General features: G+C 36.3%; 1 protein-coding gene across 5 annotated transcripts; it reads left to right on the top strand.

Annotated features, from left to right (window-relative positions):
- Positions 1-27,328, top strand: LOC101894408 (calcium uptake protein 3, mitochondrial). 5 transcript variants are annotated; one of them, XM_059122726.1, is made up of 11 exons: positions 2-312; positions 12,610-12,745; positions 12,827-12,937; positions 13,016-13,063; positions 13,160-13,242; positions 13,547-13,609; positions 16,407-16,493; positions 18,662-18,772; positions 19,048-19,453; positions 21,375-21,532; positions 25,566-27,328. In XM_059122726.1, exons 1-11 carry the CDS (start codon positions 85-87, stop codon positions 25,635-25,637), a joined length of 1,503 nt encoding a protein of 500 aa, XP_058978709.1. In that variant the 5' UTR covers positions 2-84; the 3' UTR covers positions 25,638-27,328. The 5 variants fall into 5 exon arrangements, with proteins under 5 accessions (XP_058978708.1, XP_058978711.1, XP_058978712.1 ...); XM_059122725.1 differs by lacking the exon at positions 25,566-27,328 and having other exon boundaries at positions 1-312; positions 21,375-22,115; XM_059122728.1 differs by lacking the exons at positions 18,662-18,772; positions 25,566-27,328 and having other exon boundaries at positions 1-312; positions 21,375-22,116.
- The last annotated feature ends 225 nt before the right edge of the window (positions 27,329-27,553 follow it).

Genomic DNA, 27,553 nt, shown 5'->3' with positions numbered 1-27,553 from the left:
TTTACGAATCCCTATCAGTCAACATTTAAAATCTTTGACGAACGGTACGGTGAAGGAACAGCGAAAAGTGAAAAAAAAATTGAAATGAGTGTCACAAATCGATTATTAATAACAAAAAGTCTATTGAATTTTACAAAAAATCTCCGACCCGTGCAAAGAAATCTCAGTGCTGTGCGTTTTACGCCTCAGAAACAACGAAATTATGTGAAATATATGCTAGTGGTTGGTGGCGGAGTGACGGCCTTTATGTTTGCAAATTTCATGAAAACCAAATCCAATCGACATGAAGCTCTCAACTTGAAACGCATGAAGGTGAGACCAATCGGAGTGGTGATTAATGCATAAAACTTGTTTTCGGTTGTGCTTGAAAGTGAGAACAACAATTTAAAATTCAATGTGAAATTAAAAACAAAGAAATTGAAATTTTCTTTGCTACTTCGTCGTGTGCCATTTTTTGCCTGAATATGGTATATTTGTGTCTATTTTTAGCGAGTCCATATTGACACCTTCTTCGCTTTGAATGTTTATGTGTATTTTTATGGTTCTGTTGATGGATAAATATACTCTCTCCCTCTCTCTGAGTCTATGGAAATCAAATCTCCCTAATCAGCTGTGTTTGTTTATATTACTTTTTCTGCATAGGGCTGCCAAGTTTTCATGAATCTTGACCTAACAACAGTAGAGTATATTGCCCTTAAACTCCATTCAGTTATTATACTATGCATTACACTGCGAAAACGGAATATTATTAATTTAAATGTTTGTGGCATACAAGGAATTATGGATAATTTTGCCGACGTCATCGACCCTGATAGAATATTAATATGGAAGCTGGTGGAGGAACAACTCTAGTTTAGTTAAAAAAGTAAGATTTTTTCGAAATTTTTTTCCAGAGGTAGATATGTTTACCCTGATTCCGGGAAACTTTTTTTTTTTTGGGGGGGGGCAGACCCTATACCCCAGATTTTTGACCCGAAAGTCCAGGTTCAAGTCCTGGGCTAGTTTGGAAGCATTAGACGGTGTGGGACATACCTAGAGGAGAAAATCTTCAAAAGTATTAAATTTAAAAAACATTGGTTCGCGTTAGCCTGTGTGGGACATACCCAGAGGTGACAGTTGTTCAATAAATATGACCAACCGAATTTAATGAGAATCAAGTTTTAGTTATAAACATGGCTGAATAAGAATGGCTGCTCAACTTCAAAGAAACTAGAAAATGCAACTCTGTACCGGCTTCTTATAGTGTCAAATAGATTTTTAAACATGCAACAATTGGTTTTGTTTATTTTTTTTTTTTTTTTTCACAAAACTACTTTATTGGAGAAAGCCAACAAAACCTGAATGGAATATTGTGGTTTCGCCACAAAATTGAATCCAAGATATAGGGACAATATTGTTTTATTACAATATTGTTTTATTACATCTGGAAAAGTATGCATTTCTGTTGTATCTAAATGTGAAATAATTTCAAATTATTTCCTTTTTTATTCAAAACATTACATACACATATACAAACTGTGTATACCCAACATACCAAAAATACAATACAGCTTGAGAATAATATTATGAAAATAGTTTATCATAAGAATTTTTCAACAATGCTTGAGAAACACTTTTTTGCACAAACTTTTCTCAAATCTGTCCTTTGTTGACAAATTTGTTTTGATTTTTTTTGTGAAAATTGTCAACAAAAAATTATTTTCTTTGGTTAAAATCAAAATCACGCGAATTTAGGACCCATTTCCGGACGAAACTCTAAGCTAATGATGAATAATAAATCTGGGAATCTGTAGTATAAATTATTTCAATCTCATTTCAGAATGGAGGCGTCAAAAAGTTGCAGGAATTCAACAGAAGTGAAGAATAAGTAGAGGAGATACAGAAGCTCAAATAAGGGGAAAGAAAGCATCTAGGTATCAAGGCAACAGGATGCAGTGACAGCTGGGATGGCAATCAATGAATGAAATGTGTAAAATAATTAAAAAATGAATAAATAAATATTTTTTACCATTGGAAAAATAAGCTTTATAAAATATTACTTTCGTAAGCTTATTCTGCAATTACAAGAATAAGCTTATGAATAAGGGTTCCTTTTCGATTATTCTATAATTGTTAAACAAACATTTCTCAATACATTCTCAAGATTTTCTCAAGCTTTAGGCTTATGTTTGTAAGCTTATTAAAATATTATTCTCAAGTCAATTTGGTATGTTGGGTTTGTTCTACCTTCTGTAGTTGTGTCATGGTTATAAACTAATATCTCTGGACCCAGAAAAGGTATTAATACGAATTGTAGCATTTTCGAAAGGTAAGGGTTTCAGCTTGAATGTTTTGTTTTTTTTTAAAAATCCAAAAATTCGATAATTTGACTATAATTTCCGAACTGCTTCTTGTTAGGTAGGTATTTTTTATAAGCTTTTCAACTACATTTTCCATATCGGTTAAGTGGATTCGGGTCTAGTCCGGGTATTGAGCTCGGATTTTCCTTCAAAAAGGGTCCCGGGTTCGTCCCAAAATAAAAAAAATTTTTCCCATACCGCCGGAAAAAAATTAAAAAAAATGAAGAATTTTTATTAAACTAATTTGCTTTAATGTGGGGTTTTATACCATCTTTTTATCCGTATGATATCTGTCGATTGTATTTATTTTCTATGTACCAGAATTCTAATCAAATTATATATATTTTGGTATTTTAGTTTCGATAAAAACAGTCCAATTGGAATTTCGTTAACATCAAAGAATGCATATTCGTCAGAAAAATAATATCTGGCTTTTAATCGTTCATTCTCTCCTTATTCTGCTAAATGTATTTATATGATTGTATTGTTGATTTAATCTCCAATTTATAACTAGAATTTGGCCATTTAAATAAATTTAAGATACATATTTGATGCTACTCTTCCACGTAACCAACTTGTTTTTAAAAAACGACTAGCTTATTGGTCACAAGTTTTGTTTGCATGTGAGAAGTTAACTTATTTTGAAACGACTATTTAGAATATTCCACTTGGAAAGTATCGCCTCAGATCTAATTGCAAATTTGTCAAATACATATTAAAATAAACTTGAGTCTAAACAGAGACTAAAAGGTCGAACAACATATTTTCAAGAGGTTCTATTACTATTATTGGATAGTATAGACGTATATTTCATTGTTATCATAAGACTCCAATACTTGTTATCACTTTCAACATTGTCTATTGTATCAACGATTTCATTCTCATTAAGGTTGTTAACCCATCCACAAAATTTCGTATCTTTGCACTCAATTCTGAACAACAACAGACATTGGTATTCCGATCATAATAGCTGATAATTGTATTTCAAGTTCGCGTTAATTGATGACGAATATCTGATGTAGATATTTTTGTTTGTCCCAACAAGTAGATTTTTTTAACAAATGGAATGCTTCATCAATGCACAGTTAAGCAAATATATTGAATTGATGTATCTAAAATTTACAAAGCAAAAGCTGCAAAAAGGCAGTTCTGGAACAAAACAAATATTCAAAAAAAATGTATAAAAATTATAACTCAGCATTTTTAGATATTTTCTTGAAATAACAATTTTTTTTAATTTTTTATACCCTCCATCATGTTGATATGTTAAGCTTGTTATTCCATTTTTAACTCTTCGCAGTAAGCTTTTTAGACTCCACTAAATGTATACATTCTCGATTGGCCTAAAACTCGATATCATATAGTTCTATGTTTAGGAATATTATATATATTGTGCTTCGCCCAATTTTAGGTATTTTTGAGGTTTCCGTAAAATTTTTCGAAAATTAGCAGAAAACATTTTTGCAAAGAACTTTCTGGAAATGAAGCGAGGAACCTCATTTTGTAACCATTTTTGGGTGGCGCGTGCTGAGTGCTATGGTGCAGAGTCCTGTTGGAATATCCAAGGTCTGCGGATAAAATGTTTGCGTGCTCAAGTCTTTAATACACCCTCTTGAATAGTTTCGCAATAAGATTCGGCATTTATTCTGATGCCACGATTGATTAATATGAGTGGAGAGCGACCATCGGCTGTTATGGCGGCCCACACCATCACCATGGCCGACGCTTGAGTTCTGGTGGCCAACCGAAGGTGAACATTTTCAGCTGACCTCTTTGGCAAGTAAACACGATCATTTTGTTTGCTTACAAACTGCTGGACAACGAATGTTTTCTCTTCGGAGAAACCCAAATTCGGTAGTTCACCATTTTCTCCCAAGTGAAGCAACATTTTAGATCTTTTGAGTCTATTTTCTTTCTTTTGCGGTGTAAGTTCTTGCACTTTTTGTAATGTCAAAGGTTTACCCCGCGCTCATTTTTCAATATTTGGCGAATGAAATATTGCGATATGTTCAGCTCACGAGCCATTTTTCGGCCACTGCGACGAGGATTACGATCAAGTCGCTTCTTTACTTTTCGAACCATTTCTGCTGACGTTGTTGTTTTCTTCCGTCCACTTCCTTGTCGTCGGGCTAGGCTACCAGTATCACGGTAACGAGCGATGGTACGAGACACAAAAGATTTATTCACATTTATATGCTGGAGTGCTCTAACGATAGCCACTTGTGGTTTTCCAGCCAAATGTAAAGAAATCACACTATCACGCTTGACTTCCATCACGAATAACTTTCTTTCTGAAAAATGCTTTTGTACGCTTGTAAACAACGTAATAAACTGTCACTGGACAGCAGTCTGAAGTTGCTTGCAATTTTTCATCTCACCCAGTATATTTAAAATGATTGGATTCCAAGGAATCTTAATTCGAAAAATTTCAAATGTGTGAAGGGAAGAGGGGAGAACTTGTACGCTCTATTTCGGTTACTTTGCTATGTAAACTTTCCAACGTGTATGGATCTTCTATTTTTAGATCTACTTCCATAATCTACTGGGGGTTTCCTGTACTGTGTAATAGTATAACACATTTACCAGCCTCACGTAAAATGAAAATTACTAAAATTTAAGAATATCCTTACCTTATTTGAATAACACCTAGTAATAATCGATACAATGTCAAATCTAAGTAGACCTAAATATTTACATTCGAATAATTTTGGCCTGATTTTATTATTTATTGCATGACAAAGAAGCGGATGTGCAAAAGATCAGAAATCCAGACAGCCATTGTGTTATTTACGTTTAGAAGCCATCGAAAACAGTCAGCCAGTCATAAAAAATCATGTTACATTTGTTAACACACCTTCGCATTCAGGAGAATGGGATATGTGACGTTCATCGCTATTGCTTTTTTAATTGTTTTCGGTTTGATAATCGACCCATTACTGAGATCTCTAAACACCGATAAGAAGATGAATGAATATCATAATGATCTGTCTGCAAAAGTTGAAATGATCTTTGGGCAAGAAATGCATAAATCTACCTGCTCCCACGCCATCCCAACATAGCCGCCGCAGGTCGGGAACGATGATGGATGCATGATATCACTTTCAGTATTGTGATGAATGCTGCGGTGGGAGCATATTAAAATGATGATCGAGATAAGGATGCTCACAGAAAAAACGAAAAAGAGAACCTTTGCTTTGGCATATAAATCCGCATTGAACTGACATCATCCTTCCATCCACAGCTACTGCCAAAGACACTGGCATACGACAAACAGCAGCAACGACTGATTGGCAATAACAATTTTTACACCCGTTTGGAGATCATTCATCATGAAATTGTGTCATGTATTGTGTCGTTTTAGGTGTTTGTAATTGTTGGGGGAGAGTATTTATTGTGTATGTCACATCAAACAATGTAAACATTCCCCATGGAAATGGAAGTACGCCTGTCTGCGGCAGGAGATACTTACAGTGGATGCCATTGAAAGTTTGCATTTATTTATCTTTCAAATTCTTTTGTGCGCCACAAAGACAAACTCCGCCTTAGCATTCGATGCCATGGCACTATGATGATGAAGGGATCACGATCGACAATCAGCCATCGCCAACGAACGACGGGCAACATTGCCACCGACATTAAATCTCTGATTATCATATAGAAATGATCATAAATTCAATCTTTTGCACTGAGATTCCAAATGTGATTTATAGATAATGTCAGATTTCATTGGCGCTGAGCTGTGCCTTTCGGAGCTATGCTGGCTTGTTGGCTGACTGACTTCATGTCTTCGGTTGTAATTTATTACAGGTGGGTGTTTAGTGAATTAATTTCACCCGCAGTTAGTATCAAATCCACCTACCACGGCAATCCGCCAATCAATTGGAATCTGTTACTGTTGGACTGGTACTGTTATTTGTCTGTTATGGGATCACCTAATGGCGCCATTAGATCGCGGCACACTCGTGGTATCAAATTTCATTTCATGTTATTACATCAGGTATAATTTATAGGGCAATTTGTTTATTTTGAAGTTAGTTTTGTTAACATTATAATTTAATTTATTATCATTAGTTGTTGTGAACACAAATGCATTGTTTGTGGCTTCCATGGGGCAGTTCTATAGACGATTATTGTTTGAATAACAAAAATAAAATAATTCATTGTTATTGTTGCAGGGATATCCGTGAGAAATAAACAAAAGAACAAACTGCGAACTTTTACTTAATTCAGAGATATATTAGTACCTATATATGCCATATGGCTAGAGAGGGTACATTTGACCAAATACGTTACAGGACATTGGGAGTCGATCTAGCGATGTCCGTCCGTCTGTCTGACTGGTGCGCACGATAACTCTTGAAGGGAGTATCTGATTTGGTCCAAACTTGGGACATCGTTATATTATTATTAAACTTAGATCGAGTTCGGAGATGGGTTATATCGGTCCACTCCTTCTGGTACCTCCCCCACAAAAGGTCGAAATTTTCAAAAATAATAATTTACTGCACAGAAAAAGAAATATAGTTGGATTTTGCTCCTACTTTGAAAATCCTAATATTTTTATGAGTGCTAGGTCAGGAGCGAAATCATCAAGTAACTCCCCCACAAAGGGTCAACATTTTGAATAATTGCAACTCTTATAAAATGTGATGTAAGAGTCCGATTCTCTTCAAATTTCACACATCCCAATACTTCTACTAACACCAGTTCTGGTGTTAGATGGAATATATGGGTTAACTCCTTCTGGTATTTTCCCCACAAAAAATCGAATTTTTGAATATTCATTAAACTCATAAAACGGGAAATGAACATACTTTTTCATATAGACTTTGCACATCTGAATATTGCTGTCAACACAGGATTTGTTATAAAGGCGATAGAGATCGGACCATCCCTTCTGGTACCTCCCCCACAGGTTCTCTTTATATTTCACACATTCCATTATTTCTACTAACACAAGATCTGTTGTGAAGATGGGATAAATCGGCCCTCTCCTTCTGGTGCCTCCTCCACAAAAGTTCAAATTTTTGAATATCCATGAAGCTCATAAAACGCGATTCAATTCAGACTTGGTACATCTCAATATTTCCATCAACACAAGATCTGTTGTGAAGATGATTTAGAGGGTCAAGAGTTTGAATAATCATAACAGAAGTCAAAATATATTTAAATAATCGAACATTGGCTGAGGGTGTACGTCTTTCGGTAGAACCGACTGATACTTTTTAACTTGTTCATGTGTGGATATCCCACTAATTTGATATAAATGATACATGAACGAAGCTACGTTTGTTCAATTAGGTTGTTTCATCGGATTTTATTTCAAGCCTTCATAAAGTTATAACATGCACTCTATTGTAATGATATTTGGTACGAGTAATCACATACAACAAGTAATCACATGAGTCAAGTTTAGTGGAAGTCGTTTTAGATATAACTTTTATTTAAAAATGTTGTTGGGGCAACCCACATTAACAATATGGCATCTCATGTTGCAACATCCTATACGGCAACGCCCATATAATAGGACGCCGTGCTACCGCCATTTTAGCTTGCTCAGTCTTGTTTTGTCTGTCACTCGAGTCTGACTCACTACATTGTAACTTCTACATTCCTTTTAAATTAGTAGCTGTGAACGCTCATCATCCAATAAATCTTTACACCTTTAGTATTAACAAACATTGGCTTTTATTCCAAACTATAAAAGTACAACAAAAGTGGCGACGAGGATAGTGGAAATTGATCAATAATTGCACACACAACAATCCGCAAAAATGTCTCAAGACATAATTCTACAATTGTTAACAGAGCAACAAAAAGCAATGTCGCAACAAACGCAACTGCTAAAGCATATGGCTGATCTTCTTCAAGCACAAGGAGCACCAAATTCACCACACTCACCACAAACATCAAATTCATCCAAAGCAGCACTAATGGAATCACTAGCACAGTCAATGACATCATTCGTATACGAGCCAGAGAGCGGTCTGATATTTCAAGCGTGGTACAACAGGTTTGTGCATGTTTTCGAAAAAGAAGCAAGCTCACTCGAAGAACATGACAAAGTGGCCTTGTTATGGAGAAAAATGTCGAACCAAGTACATGAAAGATTTGCCAACTACGTATTACCAGCAAAACCTGAAGACATGACTCTAAAGGATACAGTAGAGAAACTCAAGAAACTCTTTGGTAAAACAGAAACACAAGTCTCACAAAGATACAAATGCCTTCAGCTAGCAAAAGGCGACAGCGAAGATTTCAGAGAATACGCAAGCAGAGTAAACCTACAATGCGAACTATTCAAAATGAAAGAACTGAAAATCGACCAATTCAAATGTCTCATTTTCGTCTTAGGACTCAAGTCAGCAAAGGACAACGACATAAGACTTCGCTTACTAAAGGTACTGGATGATGAAAACACTACAATGAACCTAGATCAACTAGTAGACGAAACACAACGAATTCTAGATCTCAAATCGGACAACATTCTCATTGAACATCAATCAAAAATCGTCTGTTCACTCAACAAGCACGCAAAAGACTTCAAGAAGCACAAAACACCCAATTCACCCTGTTGGTATTGCGGAGACCTTCACTACGTCAAATTTTGTCCTTTCCAGAAACATAAATGCACAACATGCAATCAAGTGGGTCATAAAAATAACTTTTGCAACATCGCTAAGACTGGTAAGAATTTCAAATCATCGTCTGAAAACAACCAGAACGAATTCAAGAAATACAGCAATTCAAGGAAATCATTCAAAACTAAGGCAGTTTTCAAAACACACAACATTAATTTCCGCGACTTAAGGAAATACACAACTGTCCTAATTAACAACAATCCTGTAAAACTTCAAATTGATACTGCATCAGACATATCAATTGTATCTATCAACACATGGAAAGCTATAGGTAAGCCTGAAGCCTACGAAACTTTTGACAACGCTAGCGACGCAAACGCAAACTCAATCAAGCTCCTAGCAGAATTTCAATGTGACGTCACAATCGACAAAACATCAAAAACATTAAAATGTTATATAACAGATATAGAAAAACTCAATATCATGGGAATCGATTGGATTCAAGCATTCAATCTATGGCAGAAACCAATAACCTCATGGTGTCATCAAATAAACTTCGTTGATGAAATAGCAGAATTGAAAACGAATTATCAATCAGTTTTTGATAACAGTACCCCAGGTCTGTGCAAAACAAAAGTCAACATACAATTATTGCCAAACACAAAAGAAATATTCGTTCCCAGACGACCAGTTCCTTTCGCAGCAAGAAAGGAAATTGAAACAGAACTCCTCAGATTAGAAAACGCAGGAATAATCACACCAAATCCCAATGCACCAGAAGGTAAGTCTCCAGCAGAATCCTTCATCGGAAGAAAAATGAGAACGGTCTTCGACGTTCTAAGGAAGCAACAATCGCCTGAGTATAACGTCAATCATAAAATGGAACAGCAGTACAATACCAAACACGGTACCAAAAACAGAGAGTTTAGCAACGGAGAATTGGTCTATGCCAGAAACTTCAAAGGAAACAAAAGTTACTGGACAACAGGCGAAATAGTCGAGCGTAAAGGGAAAGTCATTTACAACACTCTAATCGACGTTGGGGACAGGAAAATTCTAGTACGAGCTCATACTGATCAATTTCGACATAGAGAATCGGTAGAGTCAAGCAGTCAAGAACGACAAAAACTACCATTGGACGTACTACTTGAAGAATTCGAAATCGCTTTGCCTAACCATCAAGAACATTTTGCAACTCCAACAGGTTCACCAAACTGGACACCTCAAAGAATAACAAGTCGCAGACAACCAGTCGAACCTATTTCAAGATCACCTTCTCATCTTAAGGAGGGAGATGTTGGGGCAACCCACATTAACAATATGGCATCTCATGTTGCAACATCCTATACGGCAACGCCCATATAATAGGACGCCGTGCTACCGCCATTTTAGCTTGCTCAGTCTTGTTTTGTCTGTCACTCGAGTCTGACTCACTACATTGTAACTTCTACATTCCTTTTAAATTAGTAGCTGTGAACGCTCATCATCCAATAAATCTTTACACCTTTAGTATTAACAAACATTGGCTTTTATTCCAAACTATAAAAGTACAACAAATGTCAACCGACTTCAAATGTTGATCGTTTTCTTTGGCAAGTTTGAAAAAGAAAGACAGATGGTCAGAATAAATGTTGAATATTATCGCAAAAATATTCTGGAGGGTGTATTAAAGCCTTGAGCACATTTTGATCGCAGACCTTGGACGTTCCAACAAAACTCTGCGACATCGCACATCGGGCCACCCAAGAAGGGTTACAAAACGAGGTTCCTTGCTTCATTTTCAGCGCACAATGGCCACCAAAATTTCCGGATACAAATCCATTGGACTATTGTGTCTGGAGTATTTTTGGAAAACAGGGTTGGCACTAAAAAATACCAAAGTGTCGATCAACTCAAGCAATTGCTTCGCCGGGAATGGGTAAATACCGCAGAGCAACATTCTGGCAGTGTGTGACAGTTCATTGGCCGTTTGAAGGCCATAATTCGTGCCAAAGGTGACCAATTCGAACAAATATAAACTTATTTTAAAATTTGATGCTATTTTCGACATTTTTTGCTTTCGTTCAATAAAATTTAAAAAAATGTAAAAATGATGGCGTTTGACTTTGTTGTAGTTTTTTTATCTCACCCTGTATGTGAGCTAGACTTAATTTTGATACTGAATTTTCGTCGTGCCAGGTTTGGACTATATTGGTTACTTCCGTCACTTTATGTGAGATTTGATAACTTTTAGAAAATGTTAAAATTACCATGAGGTACCAGATATAGTCGACCGTAGTATTCCATTTCAATACTTCATCTAATACAGATAAAAATGTTGGTATGGGCAAAATTACAAAAAAAATCGAACATTTATATTCAGTATTATGCGAAATCAGAAATTCCATATTCATCCCAGGTTTGTGGTTGAGAGAAAAATTTAGATATTGCAAGTTGTAAAGAATCGCTTGTTTAACAAATTAAGACAGATAAAAGTATTGAAAATTGTGACTCTTTGTGGGTGAGATACCAGAAGGGGTTCGCAGCATAGCAGATCATGTGTTAGTAGAAATAGTGGGATTTGTGAAATTTGAAGACTATCGAAATCCTTTTCACATTTTATAAGAGTTATAATTATTCCATATTTTGACCCTTTGTGGGGAATGTGCCAGAAGGAGCGGTCCTACATATTCCATCTTCACACCATATCTTGTTTTAGTAGAAATATAGAGATGTGTGAAATTTGAAGACGGTCGGATGCTTATTTCGCATTTCATGAGCGTTTGGTTATTTTGATCTTTTTGTGGGGGAGGAACAAGAAGGAGTGGACCGATATATCTTTACTTATCTTCACACCAAATCTTGTTCTGAAAGAAATATTGGGATGTGGGAAATTTGAGGAGAATCGGATGCATATTTCGCATTTTATAAGAGTTTAAACACGAAATCTAAATGTTGACCCTTTTTGTGGGTGGTACATGATTGATTAGCCGATATTGTCCATTTTCGCACCTGACATAACCAAATACAAATGTTGAGACATGCAAAGTTTACACAAAATTAAATAATCCCTTCTTATTCTATAGAACAAATTATTTTCTGTGAAAATGTTGACCTTCTATGGGGGAATGGACCGATATTGCCCATCTCTGAACTCGATTTTAGTGTAACAATAATATTGCGATATACCAAGTTTGGATCAAATCGGATACTTCCTTCGAGAGTTATCGTGCGCACCAGCCTTCCAGATGGACGGACGGATACCCCTAGATCTACTCCAAATGTCCTGAACCACATTTGGTCCAAATGATGATATATCCAAATGATATATACCCTCAGTTTCCATATTGCTGAGGATATAATAATACGATGTACTAAATTTTGAACCAACTAATGTGCTTTCTTTGAGAGTTAGCGTGCGCACCATCCCGCCAGACAGACGAACATGTCTAGATCGATTCCACATTTCCTGAAAAGAATTTTGTTCCAAGAGACATGCGGTTTAAAATATTTCGATTGGGCACACTTCAAAAGACATCTCATCTCCTCATGGGTTCATATTATTAAATGGACGCCTACTAAAATTTTGCGAAAAATTTTTACAAAATATCGACACACTTACTTTTTACTCTCTGTGCAACAAGTTTATACAATATTTATTATAAGTCATTATAAGTCATATCCAATCTCTTAATTTATTTCCTTTACAGCGCGAAGAAGAAAATTTAGTTAAGCTAACAGCCCGCGAAAGACGTTTCATAAAATTTTCTTCGGTCGAATACGATGGCCAGTTGTACATGACACCACAAGATTTTTTGGATTCTGTTGTGGAACAGGAACCAAGACGTAAGTGTTCTGTTTAATAAAACCCATTTTAACCCATTAATAATTTGGTTAACAAACCCTTAAATAAATCGATTCTTATAGCCCGCCTTAAACGAAAAGTGTTATCCGAACAGGAAGTTGCCAAAATCAAAGATATAACTCCGCCATTAAAGAAAGGATCCAATCAACTGTTTAGAACATTAAGAGACAAGGGTAAGGGACATTTGGTGACAAAAATCTGTTTTATAATATGAAATAAATTCTTCATTATCTTAATTGCATTTTTTATAGGAATTATTTCATATACAGAGTATCTGTTTCTGTTATCAGTTTTAACAAGTAAGTAAATGGCACAAATACATTTCCATATTTATTTACCTTTCATTTATTTGTTGCAAAATAAAAAATACATTTGTTTTTTTTTTTGCTTTTCAGAACCCAAGTCAGGTTTCCGCATTGCCTTTAATATGTTCGACACTGATGGTAATCAACGAGTTGACAAAAATGAGTTCCTAGTGGTATGTAAAACTAACAGATCAATCGATAAGGACAGTTTAGAAACTACATGGAAATATTACACTGTGGTATTCCATAATAAAATTCCATAGCATGTTGTATGTATGCAAAGACCTAGTAAATATCTCATGGAAATAATAAATGTATGCAAAGACCTATTAAATTCCCCAACATCTATTATCCCATGGAAATAATAAACTGTCCTTATTTATGTATAATAATATTAAAAAACATTAAAAAAATTATAATTTTTATTTCCTTTTGTTCATTTTATTTATGATTTTAATTTTAACTGTTTTCATTTAGGTTAGACAAATTTTGGGTGGCTCCTTTCACTCACATGACTTGGATGACGAAACAAGAGCAATTGTAAGCTTATCATTTTTTCAATTTTTATTTGAATGTACATATTAAGAAATCTTATTTGGAAAAACATATTGTCGGGAAATTTGGCTTCTGGAAGGAAATTGTTTAGGTAGCAATAAAGGAAATGTTATTTTCGAGCTATTTGAGGAAAGAATTTAAATGCCTCGAAATGAAAGAGGTACTTTACTTAAATTGTAAACCTGATTTTTTAAGGGGCCAAAAAAAAAAAAAATCACAAATGTTGGCCCTATTTCGCGCCGATATAACATTAGAAATAAAATATTAAATAAAGTACTTCATTAGTAGTTAAATTCGTTTATTATAATAAACCGTGAACCTGACAAAAAACCAGGCCAGGCTCTCTAGATCTTTCGTACTCAGAAAGCTTATGCAGTCAAGCCCATATACTTCGAAGTATAATCGGCAAAAAATATACATTTTAATCGAAGACAAATATAAATTATCCTCATTTTGATCATACATCGTTAGATCCAAACTAAACTAGACTATGATTTTGTGATCCTATATTGGCCTGAGAGCTCAATTGTGATTCATCTACAGGGAATTGCATTAATATTCTTATACGTATTCTACGATACGCCACTTTGTGGTACAGGGTATTATGACTTTGTGTATTTGTTTGTTTTGGACATTCAACCGAATTATAAAATTTGGCGAAACTGGGCTTTCGTATATGTATATATTGCTCAGATGTATTTCTTTTTTAATATAATACTTCTCGAAATCATACTACGCACTCGGCAGCAATGGTATTTGATACGAGAGGTACAAATGCCTCCATCAAGTTTGATGGAAGTCGACTCACAGTTGGATATATAACTCCCATATATTCCTTATTTCTACTTCACATAAATGCCTAATGTAAACGTTTTTCATTACGGGTAGCTCTACTAAATAGGTATTATGGTGTGGTGCAGGGTATCACACGGTCGGGCCAGATTGATTTTTTTGATGATATTTTTAGGAGAATATGCCATTGGAAAATGATTGAAGATCCCGGGGATTTCAGGTTATGCAACCAGTTGCATGGTCGTCCGCGAGTACTGTACCCTGTTATTAAGGTTTTCCCTACGACTCCTGTATGCAAAAAACAAAAATCGATTTTTCATACATGTGGAATGCCTATTCTAGGTTCTGTTGGTTTATACGGACACGCAGAAAATTCTGGACCAATAGGGATGTGCCCTGTTTGTCTCATTCGAAGTAGTTCCTTTGAATAGGTTTCTTTAGTTTGACCATATTAGGGCCTACATCGATTATTGTGCGAACATAGTCCCATTGCGTCGTTGTCGTAGTCAGAATACGAGACTCTTCCGAAAATCGCTATCGAATGCCTGGAAAAAGAGATGATAGGACTTCGGCTGTTTCAGCCTACAATGTGTCGAGCGATTTCGCTTTAGTCGTCAATAACAAAGACTCTTGCACTCCTCCCCATCATTGGTGAAAGTTGCCTATTATTAACAGGAGTGTAAAACCTAACCAGAACAAGCTATTGATGTAGTCAACTACCTAACCAGAACAGGTTATTGATGTACTTAACTACGTCGCAAGTCGTTTGAGAATGTCAAGGGAACCGTTGAAAAACCAACAATACTTTTGAACGCCCGTCGTATGTGGAATTCTTAAACAAGAAGTCCAAACCCCATAGAGTAAAACAGAGAGAGTGCAAGTCACAGCTATCTGCGACAAAATTAATAGTAGCAACAAGGTTTTCCAGACGGTAGCCGGCAGCATTTATGGTGCGTACAAGGAGAACTTACAAGAGTGCCTCCTTATTACTATTTACATGGGGAGACGAAAGTTCTCGTCCTGACGTACGACAAGTACCTGAATGATGTACCTGATTGGGAGTTCCGTGGGAGACATCCAAAATATTATATTGTGGATTAAAATATCCCCCGCCTAGGCGTGTCAGAAATGATCTAGAGAGACGTTCAATGATATAAGAGGGAGCCAGGTCTGAATAACAATAATTCCAATGCTGTCAGCGTTGTGATTAATCAATACAGTATTAAAGCTGACCTCGGAACTCTCCATCCATTGCAGTTAAAGAACAATTACGAGCAGGATAGTGGAGTACTTACAATTTGTATTGGGATGAATTTTCGAAAATGTGCAGAACAACTGTCCAACATTAGATACAGGGCCGCATACAACAATGAACCTATTTAATTGCCCTGCCAAAACAACCCAGCTAACTTCTGAAGCCCATAAAATAATCGAATATTTAGAGCTTAAATAGGAAGGGATCCTATCGCTTGACTTCATTCCGGCAATCATGTCGAACAAACTACTCCTCGTTCGAGTTTGAACGCAAAGTTTTCTATTATATGCTTGATGATTGCTCGATTATGACGTCGGGTAGGACATATGTGTAAGTTTAAACTTTCTACCAAATAATTCCAACCCTCCTTGGCAGCCGATCTTGTTACTTAATTCCAAATAAGATTTGCTTAATTATCTTTCTTTATTGTCATATATTTATTTATAAAACTATTATTTTATATATTTTTTTCTCATGAAAATTATAATATAGCTTGCCTTCCAGGAGTTTAATAGGTTATAAAAAATTCGAATAATTATATTGACATTCTCACCATCTTGAATAGATAAAACAAAGATCCAAAAAATCGAAAACTTATCTTCTTCAAAAGATGGTGAAAGTGATCGTTATAATTATACCCTCAACCACCTTATGGCTAAAGAGGGTATATATCATTTTTTCCTTCTTTTCAATATTAATGATTTTATTTTATTTCAAAAAAAAATCGGCATTCAGCTTAAGCGTTTAGTTTCCACCGAAGAACAGGCCCGTGAATTGTATTACAAGAAAAAGACCAAAGATAAGCCTAGCCAAAATGCATTTGTAAGTTTCAGCGGTGGATTTGTTTTTGACAATCAATGCCTTTCGTTTTCATTCGTTAATTTGAGTTAATTTTATGTGTATGTTTTATTTTTTCGTTTCTGTTTTGAAGTTTCTGCTTTGTTTTGTTTAATTATTAAGAACAATTGGCTTATATTGTTATGTCAATGCCCTTGATTCTACAGCTTGCAGCATTCCTTTCAGCTTTAGAAAAAATAAGCTATTTTAAATTTGATTTCGGTCATTGCAAAATATTAATAATGGCCCACAAATCAAGGCAATTCTGTAAATAATTATTGAACTATTTTATTTTTTTTTACAAGATCAACATTTATTTTAGAGATTCTGAAGTATGCAGGGTGAGATAAAAAAAACTGTAACAAAGTCAAACGCCATAATTTTTAATTTTTTTATAAATTTTATTGAACGACAAAAAATGTCGGAAATAGCATCAAATTTAAGAATAACTTTAGATTTGTTGGAATTGCTCACCTTTGCCACGAATTATGGTCGTCAAACGGCCAGAATTCGCTGCCCGAATTTTGCTCTTTGGGCCAAAATACCCATTCCCGGCGAAGCGCTTGCTTGAGGTGATCGACACTTTGGTATTTTTTAGAGCCAACCTTGTTTTCCAAAATACTCCTGACACAATGGTCTAACGGATTGGTATCCAGTAATTTTATTGGTCATTGTGCGCTAGAAATGAGGCGAGCAACCTCTTTTGGTAAACATTCTTGGGTGGCGCGTGCTAAGTCCTGTTGGAATGTCCAAGGTCTGCGGCCAAAATGTTTGCATGCCCAAGGTTTTTATTCTGATGCCACGGTCGATTCATACGAGCGGTTAGGGACCATCGGCGGCCCACACCATCACCATGGCCGGCGCTTAAGTTCTGGCGGCCAACCGAAGGTGCACATTTTCAGCTGACCTCTTTGGCAAGTAAACACGATCATTTTGTTTGTTTACAAACTGCTGGACAACGAATGTTTTCTCACCGGAGAAAACCAAATTCGGTAGTTCACCACTTTCGGTCAAGTGAAGCAACTCTTTAGCTCTTTTAAGTCTATTTTCTTTCTATTGCCGGGTAAGTTCTTGCACTTTTTGGAATTTCAATGGCCTTACCCCGAGCTCATTTTTCAATATTTTCCGAATGGAATATTGCGATATGTTCGGCTCACGAGCCATTTTTCGGCCACTGCGTCGCGGGTTTCGATCAAGTCGCTTCTTTACTTTTTGAACCATTTCTGCTGATATTGCTGTTTTCTTCCGTCTACCTCCTTGACGTCGGACTACGCTAGCAGTATCACAGTAACGAGCGATGGTACGGGACACAAAAGATTTATTCACATTTAAATGCTGGATTGCTCTAACGATAGCCACTTGTGGTTTTCCAGCCAAATATAAAGAAGTCACACTATCACGCTTGAATTCCATCACGAATAATTTTTTTCTGGAAAATTCTCACCAAAATGCTTTTGTAGGCTTGTAAAAAAATATAATGAGCTGTCGCTGGAATAATTTTAACAGCTGTCGTAAGAGTGGCGTAGAAATGACAGCATTCTGAAGTTGGTTGCAGTTTTTTATCTCACCCTGAAGAATACTTGCCAAAATTGTTTTCCGTCTGCTGCCCAAATCTCGTTTTTATTTTGATAAATTTGTTCGCCTATTTTCTCAAACTAGCTTTTGTTTTGTCCAACTAGCAAGCTGCGCCTTAGTTCCGTTTCTTGTTTCTCTGACAAAGACGTACATTTCCGTTGTAAGTTGTAAGTAAACACAAAAATCTATTCGAATATGAATGGGGTCACCTAAAATAGCCCCCCCCTTCTATTGTGTTTTTGTCCTAGTTTTAAGTGATGTTCCTGATTTTTACCCATCTTTAATTGGCTTTATTGATTTTTATTTTAAGTTTGTGCAATAAACTCCATAGCACAGTGTTTTATTTTTTATAAAATGTATTAATTTTTTTTATTTTGTACAAAACTTGAGAGTATGGTAACTAATAAACTCTTTTATAATATAAATATCTCCCCCTTCTCTCCTTGCTACTTTTTTATTCCCCCTACCACAACTATGCTAACCCCTACAATGCTAACATTTAACCCGACTGGATACTCCAATTCCAATCCCTGTGAATGAATGTATTCTCTATCTGTGTAACCATGTTTTGTGATAAGATGGAACGTATATTTAGTGGAGCATGGAAAGATAAACGTGGCAAAAATAAAACCGAAGATGTGGCCACAGAAGAAGTTAAAAAATCCAAAGAGGAAGAAGAAAAAGAAGAGGTACAGTATTAGGGAAGACAACACAATGGCTTCTCCCAAAACCATAATGTGAAAGATCCCATAAATCATGTAAAAAAAACTACATCATCATGTATATTTTATATCTCCAAAAAAGAGAACTAAAGCGTTTGTATTCCTGGCATATTTTATGTTAACCCTTTTCCAAATTTTGCAAGTGACTAAACATTTTTAGAAAACGATATTATATCCACATTAAAAAAAAAAATACACCTTTGTTCTATGAGATTATAATCTACATTTTTCCAAAAAAACAGGACAATTACATCGATGACGAAGAAGGATTACAGCGCAAACATAAAGTCGACACCACCCTGCAAGTCCATTTGTTTGGCAAGAAGGGTGACAAGGATCTGTACTATGAGGGCTTCTACAAATTCATGGACAACCTGCAAACCGAAGTGTTGGAATTGGAATTCACCGAGTTCTCGAAAGGCAACAAAGCCATTACTGAAGTAGATTTTGCCAAAATTCTACTGCGTTACACCTATTTGGATACCGAAGAATATGATAGCTTTTTGGAGCGACTGCTGGATCGTGTCAAAGATGAACAAGGCATAACATTCGATGAATTCCGTGATTTTTGCCGATTCCTTAACAATTTGGATGATTTCTCCATAGCCATGCGTATGTACACTTTGGCTGATCGTGCCATTTCAAAAGGTAATAATATTGAAAGGGATATGATTCCTTATCCCCCATATTACTTTTAGGGAATATTGTAATTTTTTTGGAATGCAATGGAGTATTTGCCATATTCACCAAGAGGTTTTTGTTGATTTCCAAAAAACTCCAGACACAATAGTCCAACGGACTGGTATCCAGAGATTTCGGTGGCCATTGTGCGCTGGAAATGAAGCGAGCCACCTCATTTTGTAAACATTCTTGGTTGGCGCGTGCTGAGTGCGATGGTGTCCAGTCCTGTTGGAATGTTCAAGGTCTGCGTCCAAAATGTTTACCTGCCCAAGGCTTTAATACATCCTCCAGAATATTTTCGCGATAATATTCGACATTTATTCTGATGCCACGGTTGATTAATACGAGCGAACAGCGACCATCGGCTGTTATGGCGGCCCACACTTGAGTTCTGGTGGCCTACCGAAAGTGCACATTTTCAGCTGACCTCTTTGGCAAGTAAACACGATCATTTTGTTTGTTTACAAACTGCTGGACAACTATTGTTTTCTCATCGGAGGAAACCAAATTCGTCAGTTGGCACTTTCGGCCAAGCGAAGCAACTCTCTAGCTCTTTTGAGTCTATTTTCTTTTTGTTGCGGTGTAAGTTTTTGCACTTTTTGGAATTTCAATAGGTTTACCCCGAGCTCATTTTCCAATATTTGCCAAATGGAATATTGCGATATGTTCAGCTTCAGCTCACGAGCCATTTTTCAGCCACTACGACGTGAGTTTCGATCAAGTCGCTTCTTTACTTTTCGAACCATTTCTGCTGATGTTGCTGTTTTCTTCCGTCCACTTCCTTGACGTCGGGGGGATGTCAAGAGGAGGCGCTCTGTCGCCCGATCCATTGCGTTATAAGATCTCATCAAGGTCTCCATGTTCGCACATCAAGTGCTGTCGACTAGTGCCTTGAGGATATGGTTCCTAGTTTCCATAGCATTTGTATTCCTAGACCACACTGGTGTCGCATATATGACCACAGACCGACCCATTGCTGTCGACTAGCGCCTTGAGTATATTATTCCTACTTTTCATTTTGTCGCAGATAGCTGTGTGAATGTGAATATGCTGTCGAATGTGAACCCTAGTATCTTGGAATACTTCGTAATCGGAATTACATTTTCCTCGATCTGCACATTCAGCTGTGTTCTCATCTCCGCAGACTATGTTGCATAGAGTGTGGCTATTGACTTAATATTTTCATATTCCTCGCTTGGAAGAACGCGTCTGCAAGATAGGTGTTCAGTCTTACAAATATGTCATCAACAATAGAGCCAGAAGCCTTGAACGGTCAATCCTCCGCATAAGTTACGATTTCAGGTTGGATTGCGAGGAATTCTGGAAAAGTTAAGGTTAATTATCTAACGTTTCAAACAGTCGACGGTCTTCTCTCTTATTGTAAACTGTGGTGATGACCTCCTTGGCGGAACAAACGCTGTATTGTACTCGAAGAAGAACCCGTATGCAATACAAACATTTTTCACAAGCTGCAATCTTGAAGCACTTAAATTGGTCTAGAAGATTTTAGTTGGGTTCGATTTAAAGATGTACAGCTACACAGGACTCGATCCTTTACTAGGGGATGTTTGGTTCATCGGGATTTTTTTAGGAATGGCTTTTGATTTGATGTTGCTTAGTTCTCTTACCATCTGCCTTGATTTCAGGAATCTCTGGGTAAAAACCGCAACAATTATCGTTTATATGAGCACCTAATAATTGGATTAGGACAGAATACGCCAGCACCGGCGCCTTAATCCATCTTGGAACCATCTGTTCCTTTTTTTGGATTATTTTCCTTTTGACATATATAAAACCTCATTTCGCTTTAGGTCTGAGGTAGTATTAAAGGATCAGTTCATGCTTCAAATCGTTAATTTTTTATTTAAAATTTTGTCTTTAATTTCAGATGAATTCTCTCGAGCTGTAAAAATCTGCACTGGCTATTCTCTTTCGCGTCACCTAATCGATACCGTTTTTGCAATCTTCGATCAGGATGGCGATGGTTTACTCTCCTACAAGGAGTTCATAGCCATCATGAAGGATCGTCTGCATCGTGGCTTTAAAGTAAGTGGTCATGCTTTCGAATATAACGAGCTATTAGATACATACGATGAACCTGAACAGCCGATGTTTGCTGTTTGGCGTAAGCGTGTCTGTCGCAATCTGGATCATTTCTATGAGAATGACGTTCTATGAGAATATTTTGTTGATGTTATTTCTTTTGTATTTGTCACAACAGCGCCTTAAGCACAGCACAAAGCTTAATTTAATTACAACTTTTTTTGTTAACAAAAGCAAAGCTTAAATGTTCAAATATTGGATAATCTTAAAAGACTTAAAATTTGTTGAAATGTTCCGCTATGTAACTTGGAGCACTTTAACTACTAACTCTTTCTAGACTATCCCTTATTATCCAGTCGTTCGCACAAATAATCTCACACAATTAATGAAAAGACATGACAAGACTATGTACACCATTTTGTTTTTTTAATTGGATGTTTAGTCAATAAGTTTTAAATTATTTGCTTTAACTGTTTTATTTTACGTAATACTGTCTTATAGCTTTAAGCGCATTTTTTAATTTATTTGTTAAATTATTTTAATAAATTTTTTACACGACACACATACTCAAATCATCTTGTTTTAATTGGCTGTAAAATTTGTTTTTACTTCTTTCTAAGGCGTTTTGTGTTTATCTGTGCTTTCTGTTACTAAATTTTTATTATTTTTCGTTATATGCATTTCAAAAATAACACATGTCATAAAAATTAAAATCTAATTAACATTCATTCAAAAACATGAGATATATTTTAAAAATCAAACACAAGAAATGATGGCGACTAAATGAAACGGCAAAAAAACCTATCACCATCAGTTCACTTTGCATTCAGAACCCCATAACATTTCTGTGATTTGATCTTTTTATTGTCAGTCAAAAATGTTAAATTTCATTTTACATTCCTTCCAGTTTCGTTTTTGTCTACCATAATTTTATTTAACCCATTAAGTTTCGCTGTTGTCTATGGGTGATATTTTGTAATCAATTTATAGCGATCTTCGAAAAAAGTTGTACCTTCAAAGTACTGATTTTAACTAAAAAGTTTCTAATCTAGATGTTTGTAGGATATAAGTTACAGCGCCATTGCGATGTCTTACTAATCGCATATTTAAATCGAATTTTTGGACCTCAACATTCAGTGCGTCTCGATTATATTCTCTCTTTAACGATTATATTCTCTCTTTCACGATTATATTCTCTCTTTCACAAGTTTTACCGCAGAACCTCATCAGCCTCGTCCGTTAGTCACTGGAAGGTTTGATATTCAATTTTTCGACCTAATATGTAGCACGTGGCTGCAGGCATTTCATATCCGAAAATCATTCCGGCTACGCGTACATTAGAAGTCTGAAGTAAGAATTGATGATGTATCTTCCATACAGTTAAGGACAACGCGGCATTCAGAAGTTGCAAAATTGGGTAAATTGGGAATGGAAACGTTTGTAGAGGTTGCAATCTTTTACCAATGAGGTGATCAATTGCTGTCATTTAGCCAACTGTCCACTCTCCCCTTTATCGGCTGGGGAAAGCCAAATTCTCCGTGCCAAACGTGGAGCAGCATTTGCATAGCAATTGTTCCGTCTCTTTCTCATATTTTCAGATTTATTAGAGAGAGAGAGTAAATCTTTTTGATGCCGGCGTCGCTCATGTTACCATATTCGAGACTATACATTCAGTCTCTTCGGTTCATGTTTAGTGGTCTGTACATCAACCAGACTGATGTCTATGTTCGAAAACGTGTAATGGTGCAGACTTTCCTGCATAAAGCGAGCTTTTTTCCTCTTTATTATCTAGTGACTCCATGGGGGGAGACGGAATCGTATCCAACCTGGGCCGATGTTAATTAGACCCTCACGAATATTTAATATTCTTCACCGTGCAGTTAGTGGTCAGTTTTATGAGGAAACGAAGGTTCTTCTTTTACGTCAGCATAATCATATGTTTTCATTACGTACCTGCTTGGGTGTTTTCGTGGGAGTCATCCTATCCATTATGTGGTGGACAGAACTCTCCCAGTCAGGCGTGAGAGAGTTGGAACGGTACAAGAGAGAGCTTCTAGATCAGGAAGCCTATCAAGCGGGTCTGAATAGCATTCATAATGATGGATGTAGATAACCATTACAATATAAATGCCATCCTCTGAGCCCACCCCCGTCCATTGCAGCTGAAGAAAGTCGATAGCCCAAGCAAACCAGTGTAGTTTTGGGCCAACTACGTTCAGTATGATGCAGCCGTCTAAATTCGTATTGGGCACGAATTGATGAAGATGTGCGGAACGTCTGCCCAGCGTGAGACAATACGCTGCGTCTTTTCAGCTGTCCTACCAAACCTACCCAATTCAGTCTAGAAGACCCATAAAGGTAGCAGAATTTCTAAATCTGGACATCGAAGCATAACCAGATTAACATCGGGGTCACCCTTATTAATCATTGCCACGCTTAACTCAACGGGAACCGTCTTCGAGCAGCTATGCCCGCTTGAACTTTCTCGGTAGTGCTTTCCTTCGCTCGTTTCCACAGAGTAATACGTAACAGACGGATTCTTGGTCTGACATACGCCCTTACTACTTGGCATTGTAATAAGGGTCCTCCGACGACCTTACAACCTAACAGTCTTTGGATGCGGACTGAGCTCAGCCATCTTTAGACCATCTCCTTTCTACGAAGAAGCCAGGACGGCGCCCATATGCCACTCTGCCACTATTGGTTGCCTTTTACTTGGAGGGCTTGACAACTATCCATTGGGAGGATTTCTTTTGGAGTTCACTGTCCTTTTATTCCCCTTTATTAGGATTGAGCTGAGAAGCAGTTGTAGCCTGTCCTGACTCCTTTATCACTACGATCATCACCTTAATTGGCTCCTGCTATTTTCTCGTCTAAGCGCTTTGCAGGTCTGGACAACCATCTGGCACACTGCTTAAGAAGAGTTCCCTAAGGCCGCTCCTAAATTACAAATTTCAAATATTTTTTATATATTTTATATGAATAAGATAATTTTTTGCTAGTTGACCCACCCAATTGTTTGCCTCAATCCAGTTCCTGGTTACTCGGTCATTTACTTTGAGACCTAGCTGTGGACCACCCTTATAACTATATACTAAACCTTTAACACCTTATTTTTTCCACTATTCTTCTTTCTTCCAATTTCCTATTCGAATGAACACACAGGACCAGCAAGTCTCCGAGTGGAGCGGTTACCAAAAGGCAACCAAACCTACTATTAGACCTTCCCTCTGGATCCTTTCCTTTATATTGCGGAATTAGGACATATCGCTGACACTTTCTACCGCCTCCTTGAAGCAGACCCAGTTTCTGTGTTTGGTTCTCTTGATCTTACAATTGTATTTACTAGGAACTACATTATAGCCATTCCAGTCTGGACATCATTTGGTCTTGTTGTGCCTATTGTATCCTAACCTTGAGCTGGTATGAATTTTTCCTCAGAATTGGCTTTTTATGCATTTGGTTATAAAGTATAACACGGTTTTTCATCTTCACGCCTGCAGTAATTGCATTTTAAATTCCTCGTCGAAGATCCGAATATGTTGTGAGGTGCGCTTCTGATTATTATTCTTCACCTGTTTGCTAACAAAATGTTCTTGCCAATCTTGAACTAGTACCCATATCGCTTTAATTTCAAAGTTTGAGCCTTTATCTGTTGTATATGTTATTTGGAATAATAGAGTGAAGTAAGTGAAACATCGTCCTGTGAAAAGGTCCAGTCATTTGGTATATGTTTATTAGAGGAGTAGTCTTAGTTTTCGCCCATAGTTGATCTAAGAAGTTTAGCTTGAAATTTCATTTCAAAAAAGTGTTTGATTTCCAACACATAACTTCATTGACTCCCATAAACGTAATTACAAAAGACAGAAAATAATTTACCTTAACCACTTTCAAATAAAAACGCGGTAAGTAATTATAGCATACAGCTCACAAAAATTTCTAGCAAAACCAAATATCATTAAATGTACCGACACCCTTTTTAAAAAAAAAAAATAACCCATTTGTTCATTATCTGCTTTGTCATCTTTCTTTTCAGTCGGTGGGCAAATCTGAAGGATGGGAAGCATTTAAATCGTGCATTAAGCAAGATATGAAACAAAATAAGTAAAATCATCCGCTTGCTTTGTGGGTGCGGTGTGCAATCGACAACTTATTATCTGAAAGAAGCTTTATTGACCAAAAATTAAAAAAACTACTAACTTAATATGTTGATGCCTAATCTAGCCAAATGAAATACAATTTTCAACTTTTTTTAGAATCAATTCGAACAAATTTAAACTTATGGAATCAAATTTGACCAATTATTTTATTTTGTAAAAAATAGACTATATTTTCATATTTAAAACAAAACAATTAGATGTAATTTAAGAGATGTTCAAAATTCTTTTATTTATTTATTTATTTTATTTTAATTTGTTTTTGTTAAACTGTTATCAAAGTATTTTGAATTCAATTGTTAAATTATATAAAATAATATATATAAAAATATTTCCCTACAAAATGTACCTATGTACCATTATTTTATATGTAAATTATTATTGCCTTATGGCAGTCAGTGAATCCAAGAAGTGCGCTTTCATGTCCATTGTATCTGGTTATTCTTTGTCCTCGGTCCATGTCCACCAGCATATTAGCGGTAATTCATCAAAAAATCGAACATTCATAACACTTGTCATTGTTAAACTAAATAGCAAGACAAAAAATTGTATTCTGTAGATTTTAGGAATTATTCAAAATACTATGTGAGTCGCCATATTTGATTTAGCGTCGATCTCAAAAATATAAAAAGAAAACACTCCCTCCAGTTTAGATTGCTCGACAAACTTCGATTGAAATTACTATTATACCCTCCACCGTAGTAAAGAGGGTATATTAAGTTTTTCATTCCGTTTGTAACAAATGGAAATATACATTTTAGACCCCACAAAGTATATATATTCTTGATCAGCATAAAATTGTATGTCGATTTGGTATAGCTCCCATATAACGGTGCCTCCCGATATTCGGTGATTTGATGATTTCAGCAACATTATTTACCGGAATTGTTTCAAATTTGGCATTTAAAGTTCGAAATATATACTACAGCCTATGATAGGAGATTGTCTGTGCAGGTCCACGTCTTCGTATAGCCCCATATAACGGTACCTCCCGATATTCGGTGTTTTGATGTTTTTAGCCACATTATTCACCGAAATTGTTTCAAATTTGGTATTTGAAGTTCGTAATGGATAATACAGCCTAAGACAGGTTCACGACTTCGTATAGCCCCCATATAACGGTACCTCCCGATATTCGGTATTTTGCTGATTTTTGCTACATTATTCACTTTTTTTTTAAAGTTTCGCATTTGAATATTGTAATGGCTTATGACAAAAGTTACCTATGCAGGTCCATGTCGTCGTATAACATAACAACTACATTCGATATTTTTAAGATTTTAACAGAATTATTAACGGATTTTATTGTTTTTGAGAATTTCCATATTCGTTCCAAATGGTTGAGGGTACTCAAAGTTCCTCCCGGCCGAACTTACAGCTTTTTTACCTGTTTTTCTAGACAATTTGACCCGACCGCTATCTTGTCGGTCTGATTTGTAGGTCATATTCACATTTGGAACACTGATGTTCATTTCAATATCCTTGTCGTAATAATCGGTAATCATTTAGAGAGTTGTAGCCATAAATCCTTAGGCGTTAAATGAGCTTTGGTAGGACAATTGCATATATGTAGTGTGGTGTGTGGTTGTTAATCTGGTTCTGCTTCAATGTCTAGTTTTAAGTTATGTTCTATAGTCAAAGATCCTTTTGGAGTGAGTTGGGTAGGTTTGGCAGGGCAATAAAAAATGCAGCTTATTGTGCGCTTCTGTATCGTACGCTTGGTAGACGTTTCGCACATCTTCATCTATTCGCGCCCAATACGCAATGAGACGGATATACCATCCTAATGTAGTTGAGCCAAAACTACCCTGACCCGCTTGAGAGGCTTCATGATCTAGAGGCTCTCTCTTATATCGTTGGACCTCTC

Source organism: Musca domestica, unplaced genomic scaffold, assembly GCF_030504385.1.
Source record: "Musca domestica strain aabys unplaced genomic scaffold, Musca_domestica.polishedcontigs.V.1.1 21, whole genome shotgun sequence".
Lineage (NCBI taxonomy): Eukaryota > Metazoa > Arthropoda > Insecta > Diptera > Muscidae > Musca > Musca domestica.
The sequence above is the reverse complement of the archived record's forward strand: the minus strand, read 5'-3'. Positions and strand labels throughout refer to the sequence as shown.

Bases quoted from the DNA above. Each gene is read 5' to 3' on its own strand.
- LOC101894408 (XM_059122725.1), top strand. From the start codon at position 85: ATGAGTGTCACAAATCGATTATTAATAACAAAAAGTCTATTGAATTTT. The intron at 12,746-12,826 runs GTAAGTGTTCTG...CGATTCTTATAG, and splicing joins TGTGGAACAGGAACCAAGAC to CCCGCCTTAAACGAAAAGTG. The intron at 18,773-19,047 runs GTACAGTATTAG...CCAAAAAAACAG, and splicing joins AGGAAGAAGAAAAAGAAGAG to GACAATTACATCGATGACGA.